Source organism: Thyridium curvatum (genome assembly GCF_004353045.1).
Source record: "Thyridium curvatum strain D216 chromosome Unknown NODE_118_length_84052_cov_77.280906, whole genome shotgun sequence".
In the NCBI taxonomy this organism is placed as follows: Eukaryota; Fungi; Ascomycota; class Sordariomycetes; order Thyridiales; family Thyridiaceae; genus Thyridium; species Thyridium curvatum.
This window is the reverse complement of record NW_022156873.1, coordinates 1-24142: the sequence shown is the minus strand read 5'-3', so window position 1 is coordinate 24142 and position 24142 is coordinate 1. Positions and strand designations below refer to the sequence as shown.

The following is a 24142-nucleotide window of genomic DNA, read 5'->3' as shown; positions in this document are numbered from 1 at the left end:
AATGAAGGTAGAAGTTAGGAAATGTGTTGGATGAGGCAGTTGATGACCGAAAGTGTGTTCTGTCATATTGTTGACTGCCATTGCTGGCTTAAATACATGTTCTTGGTCCGGGATGCGTCGCAGCTAATGTTAAGTCCTTGCAGTGTTTTGTCAGGGACATTGCATACTTCCATCGCAGAAATGATTTAAGTTGTTAATTCCGGATATCTTGTTGCTGGTGGTGATCCAAATGGAGGCCTTAGAAAGTTGAATCATGAAGGTCTTAATGGAACGGAAGTGGAGTGACAGACTTCGCTCCGGCTCCGCCCCAAATTCCCGATCATCAAACTGACAAAATTGCCATTTTAGTCTTAGTGAATGGCTTTAACTCCGCCCGAGCGAAAGCCGGAGCTGATGCACCAACGAGGAATGTTGCTCGAGAGTAGGCAAAAGTTCTACTAACACAGGTGATGCCCTTTCTGTCAATATAATTGTGCAGCTTCTAGAATGTAGAGCCAATAGAACTGTTTATCACCGAAACCCCTCCCTTGCGAGGAATTAGGATCGCACCGGTCGCCGTAACCTTCAAAAGACCAAGACCCTGTAACGGGAGCCAGTCGCGAGGGATGAAAAAGTGCTTCTGGACTTCCTCCTCTACCTCGCCATAAGACGGGCCCATGTGCCACGAGCAGACCCAAAACGACCGGTCGATGAAAATCAACTTGCGGTTTGGTAGGACTGTTAGGGGCATTTCCACCAGCTCAGCCACCGTAGGTGGAATGGCTACCGGGCAGATTGAGTAGGCTGCATCGTCTCTGGCATCAAATACCAGGAATCTGGGCCGCAGTCTGCGGCTCCGGGTTTTCCTTGATATCTTGACAAGCACATGTCCCTCGACAAAGGTTGCTTCGACACTATCAACTTCTTCTGTGATGTCTGCAGGATTGACATCGGAGCTGCGCACTTGTCTTGGACTTGAGGATATCGACTGAGCCGCACTTGACATCTCAAAGCTCTGATCAGAACTCCACTGGAAACTAGAGATTTCTTCCAAGTCATCCCGATTGTGTATCGATACCACTTTCGGAGTAATTGAGAGCAGGTGTGCTGAAGATCGTGGATGAGCAATCCACTTCCTGGGCGCCCAGGATGTGCCGTAATCCCTAGCCAACTTAAGCTCAGGAGGCTCGATAGCCCAGACTTGGGTGGAGGTCGTGGACGACACTAATAGTGAATCGCATCCTGGCAAGAAGAGAATCTGGCGGAGGTTCGCTGAATCCAAGCTCAGCTTAAACCTGGCGACGCGCCGCACTTTGCGTTGTCCGTCATCCAGAGTAGTATGCACTACAGTGAGTCGGGCATTCAATTCTGCGTAGCAAATCTTGCTCCCGTCTTCGTTCCATGCCAGATACTCGATGCTCATACCTGTTGGTGTCTGCCCGATCGAGACCTTTTTAGATGTTTCATAGTCGAACAGGTCTACAGCGCCGTCCTCGTCCCCAAAACATACCATAGGATCCCGAGGAGCAGGAGCCATGATGAGAATTGGCACGGAGTTGTCGACGAATGTCTTGGAAACCACTTGCGCTTGTCGAAGGCTCCAGTCTGCCGTCTGGCTCAGAGCCGGGTCGCCATCCGCAGTACTGTGTCTCATAATCGCATTGGGCTCCCACATGCTGCAGTGGCTACCACGAATGTCGTAAAACTTCCTGCCGTCATCGCTGAAACAGAAGGCAGTAATCAGATCGTCCGAGATCAGCTGGTAGATCAACGTAGAGCTCTGATAGTCATAGAGCCTAATCGTGCCCCCGAATCCGCAGATTGCATATACCAGGCCGTTTGGGCTGCAGATGATATCCGAGGGCATTTGACCTGGAGCTGGTGCGTGTTCTTGGTATGACCCATCAACGATGTTCAACTTGAAACTGTATCCATCCATGAAGATGCCAAGAAGCTCATCGCCGCTAGGATGCCACGAAACACGCGACGCGAATGGGAGCGGTTCTGATACTTGACCCGGTCGTGGAAGCCGCGTCACTCGTTTGAAAGGTTTGGCCTGAGATATGGACCAGATGACGAGAGGGAAACTTCGATATGCTGCTGCAATATTTGAACCGTCTGGGCTCAGGGCCAGCGCAACAGGAGAGTTCAAGTACGTGCCTTCAATACGCTCGACATCATTTAGAAGTCGCGTATCTATCGTTGCCCAGGCGCACTGCTCTTTGGAATCGAGATCGGCGCGAAGGACGCAACGATAATCGGACCCCATGATGAGGTTTTTGTCCTTGTCAACAAATTGCAGACATAGAGCGTGCATGTCTGGAGGGTTGGGCATGGATAATAGCAACTTCCCCGACTGCGGGCTCCAAATCTTGGTGTGGCCATGGCCATATGTTGCTAGTCGGTCGCCTTTGGAGTTGAAGCAGAGGGCTGAGATCGTTTCGCCGTGCCATAAAATATTGACCTGATGAAAAGTCATAGAGTCCCAGATGATGGCTTGTTGCTCCGAGTTGCCCACTGCGATGTATCGCCCTGAACAGCAGATCGGCTTAGCACCCCATTGACTACTCGCTGGTACTCGGGCAAGACAGTCATCCCAGTCTTCAGAAGTGCCCTTTACCGTTAATGTGCTGGTCTGACGTTTTCCAAAGAGCTTGTATATGGATGAATTGAGTGGGCAAAAGGGAGCGACACTGTCGTAAATAGTCTCGGGCTTTTGTGCAAGGCAAACGCCAAACTTGCCAAGTAATTTTGGCAGGTCGCGAGACCAACCTTCGAGAACTTCGAGCTCGTCACATCTCTGCGCAGTGAGCTCGAAACCATCGTCAGCCCTGCGCTTGCTTGTCACAAACGCAGATAGCGAATGGGACGCCTCGAGCAGCACTGGTAGCTGGTCAAGAGAGGCCAAGACTTGAATCCATACGAGAACAGAGTCGTGGGTAAAGAAACTGCTCAAGAGACCCAGCTGCTCATCACTGGTCCCGCGCATTTCTGTCGCCGCTAAGTGGTGTGGCCACGACGTTGAGCGGTATTCGAGCAAGTTTGGAGATGAGCGGTAGAGTTTGGACCTCACCGACCTGTCCAAGAAGGCAGCCATGGCTTGTTTGAAGAGTTCGCCGTGGGCCGTTTTGGCTTCTAAAGAGAAGGGCAAATTTGTTGTCGTTGCGAGATATTCACGAGCCGTTTGGTGGATCAGCCCTACGTTATTGCCACGCTCCACGGTAATGAAATGGCCGCAAAGACGGCTGGCCGTCTGAGAGATATCGAGAAGTTTACCAAACTCCGGCTCGAGAGCGTCTGAAAGTTCTTCAGCCGAAAGCGTCCGGCGTGCATGGATGGCCCAGATAAGTAGCTGACGCGCCAGGTTCTTGTCAGAAGGCCGTCTGATATGTGAAATGCTCTCCTCCATACGTTTATACAAGCCGTCCATTTCAGGCGGGAGTTCGAGAAGTCGGTTCCAAATATCTTCCTCGGTGTTGCAATCTTGGAGCTCTTCGAGGATCAGGTGGACCCAGAGGAAGTTATTGTTGGATCCATCGAGGACCTTTTCCACGACTTTCCCAGTGATATCCTCGCCCCAATTGTTAAAGCGGAGGGCGTCTTCCACACAGTGTCGTATATCCGACAGGTCATGGTCTAGCGAGAAAGTAGCAGTTGACACCCTGGAACCCGTTCTCTTGAAAGCAACAGAGAGGCTTTGGGTCCATCTGCTTGTGGCTATGACTCTGATAAGGACCTTGGACAGCTGAAGATCTGAAAGTAGTTCAAAGACATGATGGGGAGAGATCGCTTCGTCGATGCCGTCAATGATCCAATATGCGGGGGATGAAAGTTCCATCTCAAAGAGGACATCGACAAAAAGCTTCTTCCACATCGACCTCCACTCAGTGTTTTTTGCTTTGTAGCCACTATCAGTTATCTCAACTAATGCCCGGCGGAAGGCAGGAACCTGCTGTGCAGTTTGAAATGCAAGACTCTTGATAAGGGCAGCCATGCTTCGCTTGCTCTCGTCACCCGCCCTGAAAAAGAAGAACTGCACGTAGGCCTCATGTTCAACCAAATAATTGGCCAGGAAGGCTGCTATGACAGATTTTCCGCGGGCCGGCCGTCCATGGAGCAAGAGAATTTCGGAGGATGATGATGATCGCCAGCTGCGGACCGAGTCCTGCTCGAGAATCCACTGGCATGTTCCGTCAGTCCGCCGCTCAGAGAATAGGTCCAGATCATGTTCAATAGTAGGTGGCACAGCAAATACACCGCGGAGACGGTCGAGTTCTTGAATAGCATTGTCTGTATCTGTGTAGCTCTGTCAGCTTGTGCTTGAATACCACGGGCTCATGGACAATTACCGGCCGAACTGTAGGACGATACCAGCGACTTCAATGCGCCAATAACAACACGGTAGTTGGGGTCTTTAGTGTCGCTAAACTTGCATACGTTACGGTGGTCAGCATTGACCGACCGCGAGACTTCTTTGGGATATCCGAGTTTTGCCGATTCCGGATCCAGGATAAGCTATACTCAGACTGTTCATTACCACTCCATGATTAACTAAAAACCAAGCCATGCTTACTCACCGCAGAGAATACGCCCAATGGGGTTTGGAGCGTTTCGTAGAATGAGAAGATATCGAGTTTGTGTGCCACATGGCGAAATTGCTCGTTGACGTTGCGGAGAAAGTCTGAGGGCCCGTGCAGTTCAGCGACATATTGCTTGGAAGAGGACCCAAAGCCGACAGAAAGAAGGCGGTTCAAATACGGAGCCAGATCTGACCCTCGATGAGGCGTAGCTAGAAAAACAACCGCTTTCGTAGAACCCATGATAGATGAGTAACCCGAGTCAAGTTGGGCATCCAGGTATGCCTGGGCAAGATATACACATTAGATATGTATCAAGAAGATTTGCGGAGCACTCCATACCTTTTTGAACACCAAGCCTCCCATAGAGTGAGTTACGAAGATGATGGGTACCTATGTATAATCTCATGTAAGTAAGTGCATTAAGCATAACGTCAAGCTTGTTACTGTCGACCAAGGTTGGAAAGGATGTAGGTCGGTCGTACACACCTCTCCAATATCCAACAATCCGCCTTCAAGGTCTCTACCAAACCGCATATCATACAAAAGGTTCTTGGAAAAGTCATTTATGCTCAATGACGAGATCTGCGAAGACGAGCGATAATGGGCATTGTACCCGTAAGTAAATATCCTCGCACGATGTAAATCATCATCTTTTGGAAGCCATATCTGCGGCCAGAACAGGTCCAACCTCTCATCTTTACACCATGTCAACCTGCTAGAACCGCCGAGGCCGTGTATGAAAATGATATCGGCGGTACGATCACCTATTGGACTGTAGAGAAGAGAGAGACCGAGAGGGTCCTTCTTGCGGTCCGCGCTCAGGATTTCGGATCGGGATGGAAGAGGAAGGACAGGAATGGTGGATAGCGATCGGACGGCAATAGATATGCTGGGATCTCCTTCCTGATCACTGGCTTCATCGGCAGTTCCGCTAGTGACATTCTTCGAGCTTTCGTTCAGAGTTGCAGGCGATATCGAGGGCCCGGGATCTGAAGGGGAAGGCCTAGGCCGACGATGCTTCGAGGGGAAGAGCTTGCGAGAGAACTGCTCGAATGGTTTTGTCAGTTGGACCACCAAGTCTGCACCCGGTTGGTTTGAGGGGGTCGGATCTAGGTGTAGGTCAATGGTTTCGGTGTCTTCGGGTGAAAGTACCATGATAGCCCATTGTCTGATTCAAATCCTGCCTCTCCAGTATTGTGTCTATGTGTAGTATCGGACAAGGCACAATCACAACTGGTGGGCAAAAGCAGATCTCGAATGACCCCGCAGCGGTCTCCAGTTGCATAAATTTAATGTAACCGCCGCCACAGACTGCAAATAGTATTACGCGACCCAATCAGCACCAACCAACATAGGTTGCAAGCGCCGAGACTCCATAATCCTTGAAATACACCTAGTACCAACATCACGGCGGTTGGGCTGTTCACTAGCCAGTTTTGTGGAACGGAAATATTCAGAAGATGCATAATACCTATCAGATACATCTTGGAAGCCGTAGATCAGTTCAATTCCCGAGTTCAAGCACGTCAATGCCAGTGAAGTACTCTTACTTTTGACTGATCATCTTCATTTAAATTATGGCACAGAGAATTCACGAATTTGTTTGCAACCTGGTAACGCAACGGGATCTTATTACGTCAGTAATATTGTGATAAGCGTAGACATGGATCTACTCAGGGACTACCTGAATTTCTGAAGTGCCGAGGCTTGTTGCAATGTCTCCTACTTCCTTCACAGTCCCGCCTGTCGTAGTGAAGTCCTCATCATCATCTCGGATAGGGACATACTTCTCGGTCAAGTACGTAAAGTCGTCAAAGGCACTAAGAAATAATGTTGAGTTATGACCTCAAACCGTCATCGCAGATATAACTTGGAAAGGCGTAAATCAAACATACAGCTGTCTGGCTCTAGAGCCCTTGAAACATGCCGAATGCATAAAGTTGGTCTTTGCACTGTACAACCGATTCCGGTCGTCCCACTCCTCTTTAGGTTCGCTCGCCTCAAAATGGCGCAGGTATTCGCGGCGGTAGACTTCGGCACGCAGCTGATGACGCTCAGCGCGCCAGATTCCCAGTTCCATCTCATTATGCGCATAGTAGGCCGCACAATCGAAGATCCATGGGTCACCGGTGGAAGCTTCGGTACCAATATTACCGTCCCACATGTCGCCGTGGATCAGGACTGGGTCGACGCGACGGCCGTCAGCCTCGAGTGCTCCGATCAGGCGGGGAATAAGATGTGACTGCACACGACGGTACAAAGTATCCAGCTCGGGCCAAAGACCATTAGTCTCTGTATCCTGACGATATGCCTCTGCCAGTAGCTTCGAGAAGAACAAAGTCCAGCTCGGGTCCCAGTCAATAGCCTGGATACGAGCGCCATCAAAGGTCTGAATCGGGAATCCGAATTTTCCCGTCGGAGATGAGCTATTGCGGTGCAGCGCTGCTACACGGGCGCCCAGCTTGGCCGGATCTGGTAGGCCCGGAGTGAACTCCTTGAACTCCACCAGCAGAAAGTGGCTCAGCGGCGAAACGCTACGAAGCTTTCCCCAACCAATCGGCCGCGGAACAAAGCTGGGCGCAGCCTTGTAGAGTTCCCGCATCCCGACGAACTCGCCTTCGAGTTGCCGCCGACCTATGTCACCGGGCACATACTACCCAGACGTAGCGACTTAGCCTTCATAGACCCGCTGAGATGCAACCGAGAGGCAAACCTTAAGAAAGAATGGCGTATGTTTCCCATTCTTATCAAGGGTATTGATCTTTGCCGTAATGGACCAAGTGGACTGTCCGAAGCGATGGCCACTGAGTATCGTTGTACCCTCGGGCAAGACTGAGTCAAGGAACATCAGTCAGAACGTGATCTTTGTGGGATTTGGAGCAGAACTCCTCACATTCGCGAATAGCATCATCAATAGGTACTTCTCCGGTCAGAGACGAGCCGAGCGAATCCACCTGTTCCTTTAGATTTTCGCCCTCGAAATTGCCCATATTGAAACTTTGAATCCTTACGGCCCTCAATAACTCAGCGTCAACACTGGAAACGGCCTGGGAACCGCCGCAACTCGGACCAGGAGGATAAAAATAGCAGACTCTCAGGTAAGACACTGTGGGAGCGGGGAAGGTCGCGCTGAAGCGCCCAGGCTCTGCTGTTGGAACAGGGAATAGGTTCGGCGCTTGCAGAGCCAGTCAAATGTCGATGCAGTAGCCCATCATGCCCATATAAATCAACCCCGCCTAACGAATCTCGAGAATTGGAGAGGAAATCATTGACATGCGCAGGTGCAATCAGAACAGCGAAATCAGAGAAAAATGAGCTCGAAAGCCGAAGATGTCGTCGAATCTCCGCCCAACGAGGCCGCAACTGCCTCTGACGCTGTCATAACTCCCATCTTCACCCCGTGGCAAAAAAGATGGATCGTCTTCTTGGCCGCGTCTGCCGCCATGTTTTCGCCAATGAGCAGCTTCATCTTCTACCCAGCCATAAAGATGATTGCCGATAGTCTCGATGTGACGATAGGGCTTGTGAACCTCGCCATCACGACCTACATGATTGTGTCGGGCATCGTCCCAGCTCTGCTCGGGAACGCCGCCGACAAGTTTGGAAGGCGTCCGATCTACATACTCGCATTATCGCTGTACTTCGTGGCTAACCTCGGCCTTGCTCTGCAAAACACGTATGCGGGGCTGCTTGTTCTTCGGATGTTGCAGAGTGCTGGCAGTTCTGGTTTGTTGCCTATCTTCATCAAGATTTTAGCTTGAAAGGTGGTCTTGCATCTCTGGCTGGAAGACTAACTCGGCTTTTCACTGGCACAGGAACCATCTCACTTGGCTACGGCATTATTTCTGACATAACGAGCCGGGCTGAACGCGGTTCCTATGTTGGTGTGATGCTTCTTGGGTGAGCAACTTGCCAGATTGTTGTCACAAAGCTATATTGACCAGAGCCAATAGTCCGAACGTAGCACCGCCGGTCGGACCAGTCCTGGGAGGTGCCGTAGGCGCGAATCTGGGATGGAAGTGGATATTTTGGCTGCTGTGCATTCTAGGTGGCGCGTGCTTGGTCTTGATCCTACTGGCATTGCCAGAGACATGCCACGTCATCATTGGTGATGGGAACCTCCCTCTGAAGGGCATCTATCGTACACCTATCACGTCCGTCAGGCACCATCGCAAAGACAACAGAGCAATCGAGGAGGTGACGGCAGCGTTGCGTGCGGAGCGTGTCTCCAAGTCGATCTGGCCAAATCCAGTGGCCTGCCTCAAGCTCCTCCTTCTCAAGGATGTAGCTGTTGTGCTCATATGCAACGGGATATACTATACCATTTACTGCAGTATTCAGGCCTCGCTCTCGACTCTTTTCATAGAGATCTACAAGTATCAACCTTTAGAAGCTGGTCTGATCTACATCCCTTTCGGAATCGCCTGTCTCTTCGGGACGTTCATCTGGGGTGAAAGATATATCAAACCCAAACACGGTCAGGTCTTCCGCGCTAATCTCAAACCAGGTAAAGTTCTAGACTACGATTATTCTCGGGTTGCCAAGAGCTTTGGTGTATCTGCTGAAGAGGTCAGAGGGCGAGAGGCCATAGGCGCGTTCCCCGTCGAGAAGGCGAGACTCGGAAGTGCATTGTACCTCGTGGCCATTAGCACAGTAGGGGTTATTGGCTACGGATGGGCCATTCACTATCATGTGGTAAGTGTGTTCTTGGAATTGTGCTACGCAACCCTGGGTGATGTATTGACAAGACTGTAATAACTAGCATGTCGCTGTCCCGCTTATTCTTCAGGCCTTTGTGGGATTCTCAGGGACAGGTCTCTTTGTGGTAGGATCACTTACCCGGCTGCTCGGTCGAGATACATTGCTTACTTCTCTTAGGCACTAGGGACACTCCTTACCGATCTTAATTCGACCAGACCTTCTACAGCAGCAGCATCGGCAAACCTCGTCCGCTGCGCTCTTGCAGCGACGGCCTTGGCAGTACTTCAACCTATCATTGACCGGGTCGGGGTTGGCTGGTGCTTTACCATCTTTGGGGTTTTGGGCGGTATCTGCGCACCCCTAATGATCTGGGCGATTCGGTGTGGCGGAAGTTGCAGACAAAAGAGGGAGATGCCGGGTGAGCCAACTGAAGAGTAAGATGGAACACAACAACCGTTTGCTCTGCAACATATGTCGACACTTTGTCTACTTTAAATAAACAGTAGGCTATGAAAACACCACAAGATTCCATGTACTAAACCCCTTTAGATGCCTCAGACCAGTTGCACGACCACTTGCTCGTCGGTTGTGGCAGCTACCAACATCCCGACCAGCTGAAAAACCCACATCTCAACTCTCTCCAACAGGTCTCCAACAGTTGGCAGAGATCAGCCATGCAAGGACCGTCCCATCACAAAGCTGCTCCACCTTCAGAATCGGAATCTGTCTCATCTATTTTGAAATGAATCATTTCGTTCAGAATGTCAGCTAACAATCTTCATCCGGTTTGCATGACCCTCTTGCCGGGTGATGCACATACTCTGAACCTCCCCAGTCAAGGCGTCAGAACCGTTCCAAGTATCTGCCGACCGACTCAGGCCAGTGACCGAGTTTGCGTGGCGAAAGGCCAAAGTCTTGTTCTCTCTCAGTCGTCGAAAGAACGCATCTCCCAAAGCTCTGATTAGTGGGTTCATGACATTCCGTTGTTCCGGAAAGGATGGGTCTTGGGACCCAAGGGGAAGTGCAAACGGGCCCCAATTGAGGTAGACTTGTTCATGCGATTCGGGTTCCACCGGATTTGCAGGATGATAGCGAAAGTACAGTTTGCAGCAGAAGCAAGAGAACTTGCTGGTACCGATAAAGCGATCATCGTCCACAAAATGCAGGCCATTCCTGTGGAAGTGGTCCAGGACCTGCACTTCCGAATGAACTATTGGGCGTTGCTGGGTCTGAAGCATGTCGTAATGCTCCATAATCTTTGACTCGTGATTGGTATGCTCATCCAGGCGAGAGAATGTTTGCTGAATCTCTTCCAACTCGGAGCCTCCGCTTGAGGACATCCTCCTAAGGATGCCTTGGAGATTGGTGTGAGAATCAGATTTTGGTGGTGAAGCACACACCGCAGGCTCGATCGCAGATGCTTTGCATTCATCAAGAATGTGGGCCATACGTAAGGCATCCTCAACAAGTTGTTTAGAGATACGGATGTGTTCTGCAAGCCTTCCGACAAAATGCCGAATAGTATGGAACTTCCCTGTCAAACTTTCAGAACCTGGATCGCCTTGAACCTCTTGGCCAAGTCGTCGAAGGGTGTCCATCTCCGGATCATGTCGGGCATAATATGCCACCCTGCATCGGTCATATCCGGTTTCTAAGGGTCCAAACTTAAATTTTGGAAGCCAATCCTTTAGTTGAAGTATGTCTGGTTGATGGTCAGATTTGGCGCTGTGGTCTGTGACAAGCACTCACCCCGTTTGGGAATATCTTTTTCATCGTGAGGCGGCTTCTCCAAATGTTCAAGACACTTTTCGACCGTATTTGAAAGAATGCGTGCTTCTTTCTTGATTCTCCGAGCGGCAAACTTCGTGCACTCCTGAGCGCACGCATCCTCCTGGCCATCAAGCCACGAATGGTTGGGGTCTGACACTCTGGATATGCCTCTAAGGCGGTGCAAAATAGATCTCAGAAAGTCCATCAAACGGCCTTGATTGCGAGGGTCGTTAGTCGCCACCCAGAACACATATGATGAAGTAGAATCTTCGATGCCAATAGATGTAGTCGTCTTGCCGCCCTTGTCATAGTCGCAAATGTATGCAAGATTGCGACTTAGCCGGCGGCGACAGGCGGCCACACTGCCATCATGATGGATAACGAGATGCGGTCCTTGGACTGGCTGCTCAAGCCATAACAAAACCATAGCCTCGTAAAGTCTGTGAAGAAGTCTTTCGTACTTGTCGAGGCGAGGCTTGCCAACCTTCCGAGGCGAGTTCGAAATAGACGACGGCATGGCAATGATATGGACGACCAATAGGTTGAGATCGAGAAGTCTTTTGGCGAAAGAAGTGATGTGGCCTGGTACAGACCATCCAACTGTGTTTTATCTTCCCGAAATCTATATCCCGTCCCATGGCGAGAGTGGTGTCGATGGAGCGGTGGCCAATACCGCAACTCTGCTTTATCAACACCTGAATGTATGACCTCAGAGGCTTGCCGCACCGCCTCACTCTTCGAATATACTTTTGTCATATGCAAGTAAGTTTAGATGATGAGGCTGGAAGTGCAGAAGTGATAGGCCGTAGCTACTCCAACAGAGCGACTGGCGACGAACAAAGAATGTCATCCCGCTCGGCGGTAGGCCTCTGGCATGATGCAGCCCCACACTTGGTCTGCCTCCCGCCTTGTATCTGATAAGCCCCCAACATGGTGTGGCTCAACACGAGGCTTCGTTCCGCGTTGGTAGGCCTCCAACATGATAAAATCACGTCTTTGGTCTGCCTCCCGCTTGTGAACGAGTTCTAGACTTAGTTAGCACCCTTGAGGTGAGGCTTAGTCTGGGAGCACTGCATGACTAGGCATTCAGCTCAAGCAGGATGAGTTCACCATAGCATATCTCTATGCCAACGTCGACATAGCACGTTTAATTTATCCTGGCTTAAATTCAGAGAAGGAGCACACCCATCCATCGAGTCTAGCCTAAGCAGCCCATCCAGCATCGATTCTCGAAATGAACTGGGATCCTTCGAATAGTACCGATCGAGACGGGTCTACGTCAGCCCCTTCTGGGATGGCTTTGGACTTGCTCCCAGGTATGTATCGTTCGCGTTACAGGTATCACTTTTGCTTTCCAAGAATAATCGGCCGCTCATCGCTTCGAACAGGCTGCCCCACTCTCATGTCGTCTGAAGACGATTGGCACATGGTGTTGTTTGCGAATGGTTCCGCCGATGGGCCTCCTGGTACAGAAGAGCCGACTGGATCTCAGTGTTCTGGCCTGTATTCGCTATTCCAAGATGGTATTGCTGGTGTAGAGAGCCCGAGCCCGCCAGATGCGTACGGCCACACAGTCTTTCCACTCGCGCCGCTAGACTACTTCACCCACCAAGCTATGTCGGACAGCCTCCTTGAGTTTGATACAATCGTTAATCCACAGATGGATTCTTCCACCACTCTTTAGAGTGGCACAACTGTGTTGACTGATGATATTGGCTTCATTTTCGAGACAGCTACCCCTGACGAAGCATTGGAGGAGTGCGTGCAATCACATTCATTTTATTCTCATCACGCCGACGAGATTGTGGCTGGGAAGGATATTGGCAAGACTTTTGACGAGGTGAGACTTTCTTATCCTGGAAAGGATGAGTTTGTCGCGGACGGCATGTTTCGTTGCAACCGTCTCGGCTGTTCCGATAGCTTTCAGACGAGCCGAGACAGGAAGTGAGTGTTCTTCCTCCTTGAGCCCGTTCACAACTGTACTTATACTGATAACGCCTAGTAAACACATTCGCGAAGCAGAAAAGCCCGTGTTGTGCCCATTTTGCGACTGTAGGATGGCTTACCAGCCATACATGAAGAGACATGCCCGAACGCATGGTGCCCCACAGTCCTTTAGTTGCTCGATCTGCACCACTTCATTCACCCGAAGAGACAATCTGGAGAGGCACCTGAGAAAGCACTGAGCGCTTGTTGGCTGTATTCATGTTATTGATTTTCAGACCTGGTTTTGAAGTCTAGTTCGATTTATCAACGGTGAGGTTTCAGAGGTTGCATTGTACACAGTTCAACAATCTAGTCGCTCATTTATACCCCTCACAACGAATCGAAACGGAACTAATTTTCCATCATTACTCAAAATGAGTGCAGCTGAATTCACATCCCATCAGTAGATTGGCCTGTCCTTCGAATAACGACACACGCATGTTAGTAAGCTGAAGTGTCGACCGAGAAAATGAGCCTCCCACACTCTTTGGAAGGGCGCCTACACTGGAGTCCCCTTGTCCAGCATCTTGTCGTTCGTTCAGGCCAGAACGCTTACATCATGGTGGATTTAGATGGGAAATCCTCCTCAGAAACTTCTTCCGTGTTTGGCTCAGTGGCTCAGGAGTGCCCATCAACCAGTCTCCACAGTCAGAGGTCGCTCGTTTCGGGTTTAGCGGACTTTGGTGCCTACCCTTCCTTGCGTCTTACTCGTGTCATCCTTGAATCCTTCATCACAAATCAGACTTAAATCATTTTCCTTATCTCAAGCCATCCTAACGGAATCTTGGTTGGATCATTGAGCTGAATGAGTTGACAACTCAAACGAAGGGGCTCGCTGACCAATATCATACCATTCTCTCTACTTCCACCGGATATGAAAAGCGGGAAGGAGCACTGCTGGACGAAGCGAGCAAACACCGACATCCAGGCTAGCTTGTACAAACAGGCAGTACTGTCATAGTATTGCGGTTTCATTTGAATGTATACCAGCCAGACGCATGGACACACGGCAGGCTATGAATGGGACGGATCGGAACCTCAGCGCGGCCGATATCGAGGCCCAGCGGCGTCAGCGCAAGCGCACACAGAACAGGATAAACCAGCGAGCTCACAGTAAGTTCCGCAGTGTCTCAGCCTCCTTCATACCTAGAATAGGTGGAAACGGCCTTCTCTCCCTATAATGACTGACCTATGCTTCCCTGTCGCGTGATGTGTAGGACAACGCGCTCAAGCTGAACGCGGGGAGACCAGCAAGAAAAGAAGTAGGCAGCAGCAGCCCTTTCAGGTGAATAGATGGCGGCTCGAGGATGAAGAGTATGAGGCAGACCGCGACGCCCGGGCGGCGGCCTCGGATAGGAACAAGGTCATGGTACGGCGTGGCGACAAGGTGACCTGGGAGACCAATCCAAATTGCACCGAGGCGCCCGGCGCGTTCAGGTTCTTCGCCGATGACGGCACGCCGCTCTCGGTGACCCCGCAGCAGGTAGTGCAGATCGGCATGAGAGGAGGCGTGCCCGCCAACGGCGACCACCTGCTCAACCTGATGAACTACAACGTGACGCGCGGCTTCTCGCAGAACAAGAAGACCGTGCGGTCCATGGCGCGGTACGCCATCCCAGAGGGGCCCGCGGGGCTCGGCGGCGTCATGCCCACCGACATCGTCTTCCCAGGGTTCGCAACGGTGTCGGACCCGGCGCCGCAGCTGCCCGAGACGCTGCGGCCGACGCTCAAGCAGCAGAAGGTAATCCACTCGACGTGGATCGACTTGATCCCCTTCCCGCGTATGCGGGACAACCTGATCAAGTGGGAAGCGCACTTCGACCACTTCGACTTTGCGATGGACATCACGGGCATGTACTCGTCGTGGCGGGCGATGCCCATCTCCAACTCGGCCGAGGGGAGGCCCGTCGCGGTCAGGCAGCACGTGCTGCTGCCGTACACGGACGACGAGGTCACGGTCGACCGGAGGGGCTTGGTGGTCTGGGGGGAACCGCACGTGCTGGAGAACTGGGAGGCGACGCCGGGGTTTTATAAGAAGTGGTGGTGGGCTGTGGAGGGGTGCGACGAGCTGCTCGAGTCGACAAACAAGTGGCGGAGGATTCGAGGCGAGGAGCCGCTGCGGTTCGCGCCCGTTGACGAGGAGCCGCCGAGGCTGGCCGTGGCGGAGGTGGAGGAGCTCATATGACGGGGATGAGTGATGATCTGAGGATCGAGATAGGGAACCACATTGGACGCGGAGATGAATGGGCTTGTACGGGTTTGAAGATGCTGATAATGTACACCCGTGGATTCCGGCACTGGGTCACTTTGAACATAAGACGCAGACCACAACTGCAACCAAGAACAGGCTAATCACATGGAAGAAGCCATTTGCATCGCAGAGTCAATATGAACCATCAGAAGCTTGGTCTGTGAGAGAGTTGAGTGTCGCTTCGGTCACGACTGGAGTTTTGGGTACAACACGGAGTATCTGTTCAGGTACACGCAGGGGCCAGTACGCACTAATCCCAAACCGGACTGGCGGCCCTCTCTTCGTGCCTGGCCAATGGCGTCGGGACCTCAGGTGTCAAGGACAAGTCCAGTCAGCACGGACCTCGGCCAGAAGGGGACTAGCGGCAGGCAGCCTGTCGTTATTCGCCTTCAGCCGTGCCTCCTGGGACAAAGACAACAAAAAAACTGCTAGTGAGGCAGTTGCATGAGCTTTGAGGCAGCTAAACCTCTCCCTCTACTCTTTGCGCTTCTCACCACCTTTCTCCATCCCCCCGATCCTGGTCAACGCTTGGTGTCCCATCCCACGACATCCAACACCAAGGGGCGATTACTCTGGCCACTTTCTGCGTTTCTGTTCCTTGCTTTCTCGCATGCGCCCTGCGTCTCCTGTCTTGTGAGCAGAGAGGGAGGCATCGCGCGTCGCGCGCAGCTTGAATTTCTAATCCACTCCGAAACCACATCTCGCCCCCCCTCCTCCTCACAACTGCCTCATTACCCCGGCCACCTGCCACATCACGACCTTGTGGCTATCGAGCCAGCCCACCCGAGGCTTGTCTGTTGAAGTCGTCCTCGATTCGACAGAGGCCCCTCTCGGATAGGATCTATCATCTGCATCTCACCCTGCAGCCACCGCCACGATGGCCGACTTCAACAATGACGACTACGAGTACGAGGAGTTCGCCGATGAGGCCGATGAGAGCATCACCCCCGAAGATTGCTGGACGGTCATCTCGGCGTACTTCGAGAAGAAAGGCCTTGTCTCCCAGCAGATCGACTCCTTCAACGAGTTTACGACGACCACCGTCCAGTCACTCGTCGACGAGTACTCCCACCTGACTCTCGACCAGACCAACCCTCCCTCGACCGCCGACCGAGTCATCAAGATGCGCCGTTACGAGATCAAGTTTGGAAAAGTCCTGGTGGCCAAGCCTACCATGTCCGAGGCCGATGGTCAAATCTCGACGCTTGTGCCCTACGAATGCCGCGATCGAAACTTGACGTACTCGTGCCCCCTCTACGCCAAGATCACCAAGAAAGTGTCTGTCGCTATCGAAGAGCCCATCTCTGAAGAGGAGCTGGACCCCGAGCAGCAGGCCGAGTACAAGATGACCCACGAGCTGCCTACGCGATATCGATGGGAGGAAGAATCGAGCGATGATGCCGATGCTAAGGAGAAGGCAGGCAACGAGAGAGATAGAGTTTTCATCGGCAAACTGCCTATCATGACAAAATCCAAGATTTGCCATCTAGAGCAGGAGGACGAGGACGGACTGTTTCTGCTCAACGAGTGCCCGTACGACCAAGGCGGTTACTTCATCATCAACGGTTCGGAGAAGGTCTTGATTGCGCAGGAGCGTTCGGCTGCCAACATCGTCCAAGTCTTCAAGAAGGCTCAGCCCAGCAAGTTCTCCTACACGGCCGAAATCCGGAGCGCTCTCGAGAAGGGCTCTCGCCTGATTTCGTCACTCTCGATCATGCTTCTGAACAAGCCCGACACGAGACAAGGCTTCGGCCACACCATCCAGTCCACCCTGCCGTATATCAAGGACCAACTACCCATCGGTATCGTCTTCCGTGCCCTGGGTGTTGTCTCTGACGAGGACATTCTGAACCACATCTGCTACGACCGAAACGATAGCCAGATGCTGGAGATGCTCCGACCCTGCATCGAGGAGGCTTTCTGTATCCAGGACCGAGAGGTCGCCCTGGACTTCATCGGCAAGCGTGGCCAGAACGCGCAGGGCATCAGCAAGAGGGACCGTGTCCGCGCCGCGCGTGACATCCTGCAGAAGGAGATGCTGCCTCATATCTCTCAGAGCGAGGGTTGCGAGACCCGCAAGGCCTTTTTCTTGGGCTACATGGTGCACAAGCTGCTCCAGTGTGCTCTCGGTCGCCGCGACATCGATGACCGTGATCACTTTGGAAAGAAACGTCTGGACCTTGCTGGTCCTCTACTGGCCAAGCTCTTCCGCAACATCATCCGCAAGATGACCTCCGAGCTGATGACCTACCTGAGGCGTTGCATCAACGACGGCAAGTACTTCGACTTGAACGTGGGTGTGCGACACCAGACCCTGACCAACGGACTTAAATACTCTCTCGCCACCGGCAACTGGGGTGATCAGAAGAAGGCCATGAGCTCGACGGCAGGTGTCTCACAGGTGTTGAACCGATACACCTTCGCATCAACCCTGTCTCATTTGAGGCGTACCAACACTCCTATCGGTCGAGACGGAAAGCTGGCTAAGCCTCGCCAGCTGCACAACACCCACTGGGGTTTGGTCTGCCCAGCAGAGACGCCCGAGGGACAGGCTTGTGGCCTGGTGAAGAATTTGTCCTTGATGTGCTACGTCAGTGTGGGAACACCGGCAGAACCGATCGTGGAGTTCATGATTGCGAGGAACATGGAGGTCCTCGAGGAGTACGAGCCGCTGCGATACCCGAATGCCACCAAGATCTTCGTCAACGGTACATGGGTTGGTGTGCACCAGGATCCGAAACATCTTGTCACGCTGGTACAGGGATTACGACGGAAGGGAGTTATTAGCTTTGAGGTCTCTCTGGTCCGTGACATCCGCGATCGAGAGTTCAAGATCTTCTCCGATGCCGGCCGTGTCATGAGACCGTTGTTTGCGGTCGAGCAACAAGACGACGGCGAGAGCGGAGTCTCCAAGGGCTCCCTCATCCTCACCAAGCAGCACATCGCCAACCTCGAACAGGATCAGACAATGCCCAAGAGCGAGGCGTGGGGATGGGACGGACTGGTTCACGCGGGTGCTATCGAGTATCTGGACGCCGAAGAGGAGGAGACATCCATGATCTGCATGACGCCCGAGGATCTCGAGAATTACAAGCTGCAGAAGCAGGGTTACCAGATACCCGACGAAATGGGCGACGGTGACCTCAACAAGCGTCTCAAGACCAAGATGAACCCGACGACGCACATGTACACGCACTGCGAGATCCACCCAAGCATGCTGCTGGGTATCTGTGCCAGCATCATCCCCTTCCCTGATCACAACCAGTCCCCCCGTAACACCTACCAGTCCGCCATGGGTAAACAAGCAATGGGTTTCTTCCTGACCAACTACTCGAGGAGAATGGACACCATGGCCAACATTCTCTACTACCCCCAGAAGCCTCTCGCGACCACGCGGTCAATGGAGTTCCTCAAGTTCCGAGAGCTCCCCGCCGGCCAGAACGCGATCGTCGCCATCGCCTGCTACTCTGGCTACAACCAGGAAGATTCCGTCATCATGAACCAGAGCAGTATCGACCGCGGACTGTTCCGGAGTCTGTTCTTCCGCTCGTACACCGACTCTGAGAAACGGGTCGGCATCAACATTGTCGAGAAGTTCGAGAAGCCGTTCCGCAGCGACACCCTTCGCCTCAAGCACGGGACGTACGACAAGCTCGACGAGGATGGAATCATCGCGCCGGGTGTCCGTGTGTCTGGTGAGGACATCATCATTGGCAAGACGTCACCCATCAATCCCGACAACCAGGAGCTGGGCCAGCGTACCCAGGCGCACGTCAAGCGAGACGCATCGACGCCGCTCCGTAGTACCGAGAGCGGCATCATCGACTCTGTGGTCATGACCACCAACCAGGACGGCCTCAAGTACGTCAAGGTCCGCGTGCGCACGACCAAGATCCCGCAGATTGGAGACAAGTTTGCTTCCCGTCACGGTCAGAAGGGCACTATTGGTGTCACCTACCGGCACGAGGACATGCCCTTCACGCGTGAGGGCATCACCCCGGACATCATCATCAACCCGCACGCCATCCCGTCGCGTATGACCATCGCCCATTTGATTGAGTGCCTGCTGAGCAAGGTGGCGACGCTCAAGGGCATGGAGGGCGACGCGACGCCCTTTACCGACGTGACGGTCGACTCGGTGTCGACGCTGCTGCGGCAGCACGGCTACCAGTCGCGCGGCTTCGAGATCATGTACCACGGCCACACGGGCCGCAAGCTGCGGGCGCAGTGCTTCTTTGGCCCGACCTACTACCAGCGCCTGCGGCACATGGTCGACGACAAGATCCACGCTCGTGCGCGCGGTCCAGTGCAGATCATGACGAGGCAGCCCGTGGAGGGTCGCGCGAGGGACGGCGGTCTGCGTTTCGGAGAGATGGAGCGCGATTGTATGATTGCGCACGGCGCGGCGGCGTTCCTCAAGGAGAGGCTTTTCGAGGTCTCGGACGCGTACAGGGTGCACATCTGCGAGATTTGCGGCCTGATGACGCCCATTGCGTGAGTTTCCCTTCTTTTGCTTTTCTGCGTCGTGAAATGTGTGGAATGTGGGTTTTGCTGACGATGATTGGATACATGCAGGAACCTGACCAAGCAGTCCTTCGAGTGCCGACCGTGCAAGAACAAGACCAAGATTGCGCAGGTGCACATCCCCTACGCGGCCAAGCTGCTGTTCCAGGAGCTGGCGGCCATGAACATCGCGGCGAGGATGTTTACGGACCGGTCCGGCGTTTCGATTCGCTGAGCTGGAAATCGACGCTGCCGACACACGAGAAAGAGGGGGAGGCGTGTGTGTTGTTGTTGTTATTGTGTGTTTTGTTTGGGGCCGTTGTTGACTTTTTCTCACACGGGGCAGAGACAAACGGAAATATCTTTGCGTCTAAGGACGGGATTCAGGGAAAGGGATCGAAGCTCTTGCATTTTCAGTGGCGTTTCTTTTATTTTTTAGTGACCGACTTGTTTGCAGTTGGTCATCATGCAACGAACAAAAAAAGAGAGAGATTGTGACAACGGGAGTTTCTGCACGAGGTAGGAGAGGAAGAGAAGAAGCAAGCAAGCAAGGTTGCGTGAGCCACTCGCAGCTTGCAGCTCAACCGGGTTGCAAAGGTGAAGAGCCTGGCTGCGCAAGTTTTGAGGAGTCTTGAGAAGAAGACCGATTTTTGGTGGCTTTTATCTCGAGATAGCTCATGATTATGTACCAATAATTGAAGAAACGTAAAAAAGAATGACGTATCGAGAAATGCATGTTCTTTTTTTGGGTCATCAACTTGCTCGGTTTTGCTTTCCACAGTCGTTGATGGTTTGGCACCACTAGAATGGGGTATCGTTCTATTGATTCGTGTTGGAGATTCGTTACAGTGTTTCTGTACAGGATTGTGTACTGATACAGATCTGTGTACATGTATAAATACAGGATATTACATGGAGACCTCGTCGTGCGGATGTTCTTGCTCCCCGTGTGAGCATTGTTCAAAGCGGCGCGTGCTGGTTGCTGGTCAGGCCATGGCTCCCTTCCCGCCCGCCGAAACTCTCAATCGACCACCCCCCCCCCCCCCCCCCCCCCCCTCCTCCAGCTCGGGCATGGCTCCCACATGTCGAATGAATGCGGGCCCTTCTGCTGTCTGCTGATCGCTGCATGCCTGGCTCATCTATACGAGATCATGGGACATAAGTATACAGATAAGTTATTACATGGTTACGTCATGAGGCATATATGCCGGTCGGGTTGCGCTCGACAAATGGCAAGACGCGGGGACGCCCCCATCGGCTTGGGTCCCTCGTAGGATGAGTGAAAGCGGGCGGCCGGGGGTGGGAACGTTTAAGCTTGATCTCCAAACAGCGTTGTTTGGGAAGGGGCTGCGGAGAGGGTGAACGATAGTTGTCGAATATTCCCGAGGGTAGTAATGCTGATCCGTGGGGTTTCCGTCTATATCCTGATTCGGATTGATGTCGTTGGGAGTGCCACCACGGCTTGCGGGGTGGGTTCCCCGTCCGCGTTGCGGTGCGGCGCATATTGTCCTGGGATATCTAACTACAAGTAGGGAACGATGAGCTGGCAAGGTAAAGAACGTCCGGGAACTGGCAAATGTAGGTATCTACAAGTAGAAGTGCCGGGTAGGTGACCTGCCCAAGGGGGGCTCGCAGCAGGGTCTCTCTGTGTTTGTGCTAAATAAAGCCAACGAGCAACAACGATGCGCCACTGCGGGAGCGGTAGGAATCTGTCAGATGCAACGCCGCTGATTCCAACCCAAGCCAACGGGCGGCTTTCCGTCAGATCTACGGCGCCGGCGCGCTCTGCAACGGGGCACAGCTGCACAAAACGTTTTGCTCGTTCTGGTAAATACCTACCTTAGCTGGGGCACTTTTGGTCAACTAGTGTGGCCAGCCCCACAACCGGCCACCCCCCTCAACCAGACACCCATCTACAACCTAAACCCGACCAACCCCTATGCCTATTCCCACCTACAGCACCACCAAAAAGCATCGCATTCTGTCGTAAAATGGTTCATTCTGATCGCTAAGAAGAGGCGATTCAGGAGGCGATTAATATAGTTAAAAATAGGGGACTTTTAATATAGAAATCTACTAAAGGTTATAGTATACTTTATTCTACCTTAAGTAATTAACTCTATAGCTTCTAGTTAAAGACCTAGGCTAAAGAGAGCTTATAATATCTTACTTCTAATTAAGAGGACTTCCTAGCTAACTAGATCTTAAATAAGAAATTAGCTGGTTAGGCTCCTATCTTTAAAATAGCCTAAGATTTTACCTCTAAGATCCTTAATACTATAGATAATTCTGATCCTCTAGATAACTACTAGCTTAATACTTTTTTAAGTTATTATTAATATATTAGAAAGAAGTATAATAAATACTTTAAATTTATCTATATTAAATCTATTATAAAAGAGTAGTTAGAGAACTTCTACTAATACTTTAAGTATTATTAAGAAGGAAAGAAGATTAAGTTAAAGGATATTTATAACTTTAATAAAACTAGAGTTTCTATTAGATTAGTTAGAGATAATAAAATATTAGAGATAATACTAATAAGATATATATATATCTAATACTCTAATAACTATAAATAGATAATAATTAAAGAGATAATTTTAGTTAAAGGCTGGTATCTAATCTCTATAGTTATATTTATTAGTAAGGCTCTTTAAGAATAGTAGTTTCTAGTTAAAATTAAAGACTAAAAGTATTTCTATAGTAAAAATAGGTAGATAAATATCTTAATAGCCTATAACTAATTAGATAAGATCTTCTTAAAGAAAACTAAGTTAGATTATCTAATCTATTAGTAGATTCTTATTCTTAATAGCTATATTACCTATATAGACACTGATTTTATATAGAAGGCTTAAAATCAATAGATTTAGTTAATTTATCTATTAGTTTATTTAAGCTATCTAATATAGCTACTTAATATAGCTATTTTTAGACCTTTAAAGACCTATTATATATAAGAGACAGTCTAGCTTAATAGCTATAATTATTTAATCTTTATTTAAAAAAGACACTTTCTTATAGCCTATTTTATAGTATTAAAGAGGGCTTTTATTATAGTTAATATTTATAATAGATTTAGAGGTATAGGGATTTAGTCTTTAAATCTAATAAGAGTTCTAAAGAGTAAAGATATTATAAATAAGACTAAGAGGCTATTAGAGGGCTCTAATAAGGCTAATAGCCAGGCTAAAGAGGCTAGAGAGCTATTTTAATATAATAAGAAGCTATAGAAGACAGTTTATTAGATTAAGATTAGACTAGATCTAGAGTAACTAGATATTCACTCACTACTATCTAAGGCAATTACTAGCTAGGCATGACTGTTTTGCTAGCCAGACATAACCTTAGCCAGGCATAACTTTTTAAGCCCTCTAATTAACTATATTCTTATCTATTAAGAGCTCTTATCTATCTTCTTTTCTGCTAATTTCTACTAGCTAATAAGTCTATATTCTATCTCTAAATAAATAATAAACAATCTATCTTCTATATAATTTATTTCATCTCTTTAGGCACTTCTATAATAAACTCTTCTTAATTATTATTAAACTATATATCTATTCTCTCTTCTTATCCTTAAAATAGATCTCCTTCTACTTAATTAATATTCTCTCTTCTATCTCTATATAATATCCTAACTTTCTATTAATCTAATTATAAACTTATCTTAATCTAATTAATCTTTTTCTCTCTTTAGTCCTCTCTAGACTCTATATATTCTATTTAATTATATAAATATATTATTATCTCTTAAGAATAGATAATATAAATATAAGATAGCTTCTTCTTTATTTAATAAGAATAATTTATAGAAGAAATTAAGTAGTTTAAATAATATTCTTAATATCTCTCTATAATATTAACCTTTAATATTATACTAAACCCTAAGATTCTAGGTCTATTAAAGTTATCTCTTAATATACTTATCATATAAATAAATTGATTTATATATAAGTATAGCTTTAATATTATTAAGTAATAGTAATACTTCTATAAAAACTAAGTATAATATACTACTCTTCTTTATGACTAGTATAGTATATTATATCTAAGTAAATTAGCTAGTCTTTAAGATACACCCTCTTAAAAGATAAATTATATCTAGAAAATTATTATTAAGTAGCCTTTTAATACTAATATTTAGCAGCTATAAATATATCTAGATTCTTAGTATTTCTTCTATAACTATAGACCCTTACTTTATCCTATTGCTTACCCTATTCACTATTATCTTTAACCTAAGTGTGACGATCCTTGATCCCAAGAGGTAAGACTACTTCGTAGGACCGGAGGCGTGTGGGTTTATGTAAGCAGTAAGTGATGGGCGCTGCTGAGCAATGGTGGGTGACTTGATCGTAGCTAAGAT

At 50.0% G+C, this 24142-nt stretch overlaps 6 protein-coding genes across 6 annotated transcripts; 3 read left to right on the top strand and 3 right to left on the bottom strand.

The window, feature by feature from the left end:
* Positions 1-481: 481 nt before the first annotated feature.
* On the bottom strand, positions 482-5714 carry E0L32_011768 (uncharacterized protein; the record flags this gene model as incomplete). The annotated part of the gene is made up of 5 exons (XM_031134533.1): positions 482-4275; positions 4329-4494; positions 4557-4841; positions 4899-4949; positions 5046-5714. 5 exons carry the CDS (start codon positions 5712-5714, stop codon positions 482-484), a joined length of 4965 nt encoding a protein of 1654 aa, XP_031000030.1.
* Positions 5715-6228: 514 nt separating this feature from the next.
* Positions 6229-7549, bottom strand: E0L32_011767 (uncharacterized protein; the record flags this gene model as incomplete). Its single annotated transcript, XM_031134532.1, has 4 exons — positions 6229-6379; positions 6455-7212; positions 7273-7391; positions 7453-7549. 4 exons carry the CDS (start codon positions 7547-7549, stop codon positions 6229-6231), a joined length of 1125 nt encoding a protein of 374 aa, XP_031000029.1.
* A 321-nt stretch (positions 7550-7870) lies between these two features.
* On the top strand, positions 7871-9698 carry E0L32_011766 (uncharacterized protein; the record flags this gene model as incomplete). Its single annotated transcript, XM_031134531.1, has 5 exons — positions 7871-8235; positions 8316-8459; positions 8513-9254; positions 9322-9384; positions 9438-9698. 5 exons carry the CDS (start codon positions 7871-7873, stop codon positions 9696-9698), a joined length of 1575 nt encoding a protein of 524 aa, XP_031000028.1.
* Positions 9699-9951: 253 nt separating this feature from the next.
* Positions 9952-11547, bottom strand: E0L32_011765 (uncharacterized protein; the record flags this gene model as incomplete). Its single annotated transcript, XM_031134530.1, has 3 exons — positions 9952-9992; positions 10081-10962; positions 11010-11547. 3 exons carry the CDS (start codon positions 11545-11547, stop codon positions 9952-9954), a joined length of 1461 nt encoding a protein of 486 aa, XP_031000027.1.
* Positions 11548-14014: 2467 nt separating this feature from the next.
* Positions 14015-15201, top strand: E0L32_011764 (uncharacterized protein; the record flags this gene model as incomplete). The annotated part of the gene is made up of 2 exons (XM_031134529.1): positions 14015-14129; positions 14234-15201. The coding sequence occupies 2 exons, from the start codon at positions 14015-14017 to the stop codon at positions 15199-15201; spliced, it is 1083 nt and encodes a 360-aa protein (XP_031000026.1).
* Positions 15202-16144: 943 nt separating this feature from the next.
* Positions 16145-20005, top strand: E0L32_011763 (DNA-directed RNA polymerase II subunit RPB2; the record flags this gene model as incomplete). Its single annotated transcript, XM_031134528.1, has 2 exons — positions 16145-19761; positions 19843-20005. 2 exons carry the CDS (start codon positions 16145-16147, stop codon positions 20003-20005), a joined length of 3780 nt encoding a protein of 1259 aa, XP_031000025.1.
* Positions 20006-24142: the final 4137 nt, after the last annotated feature.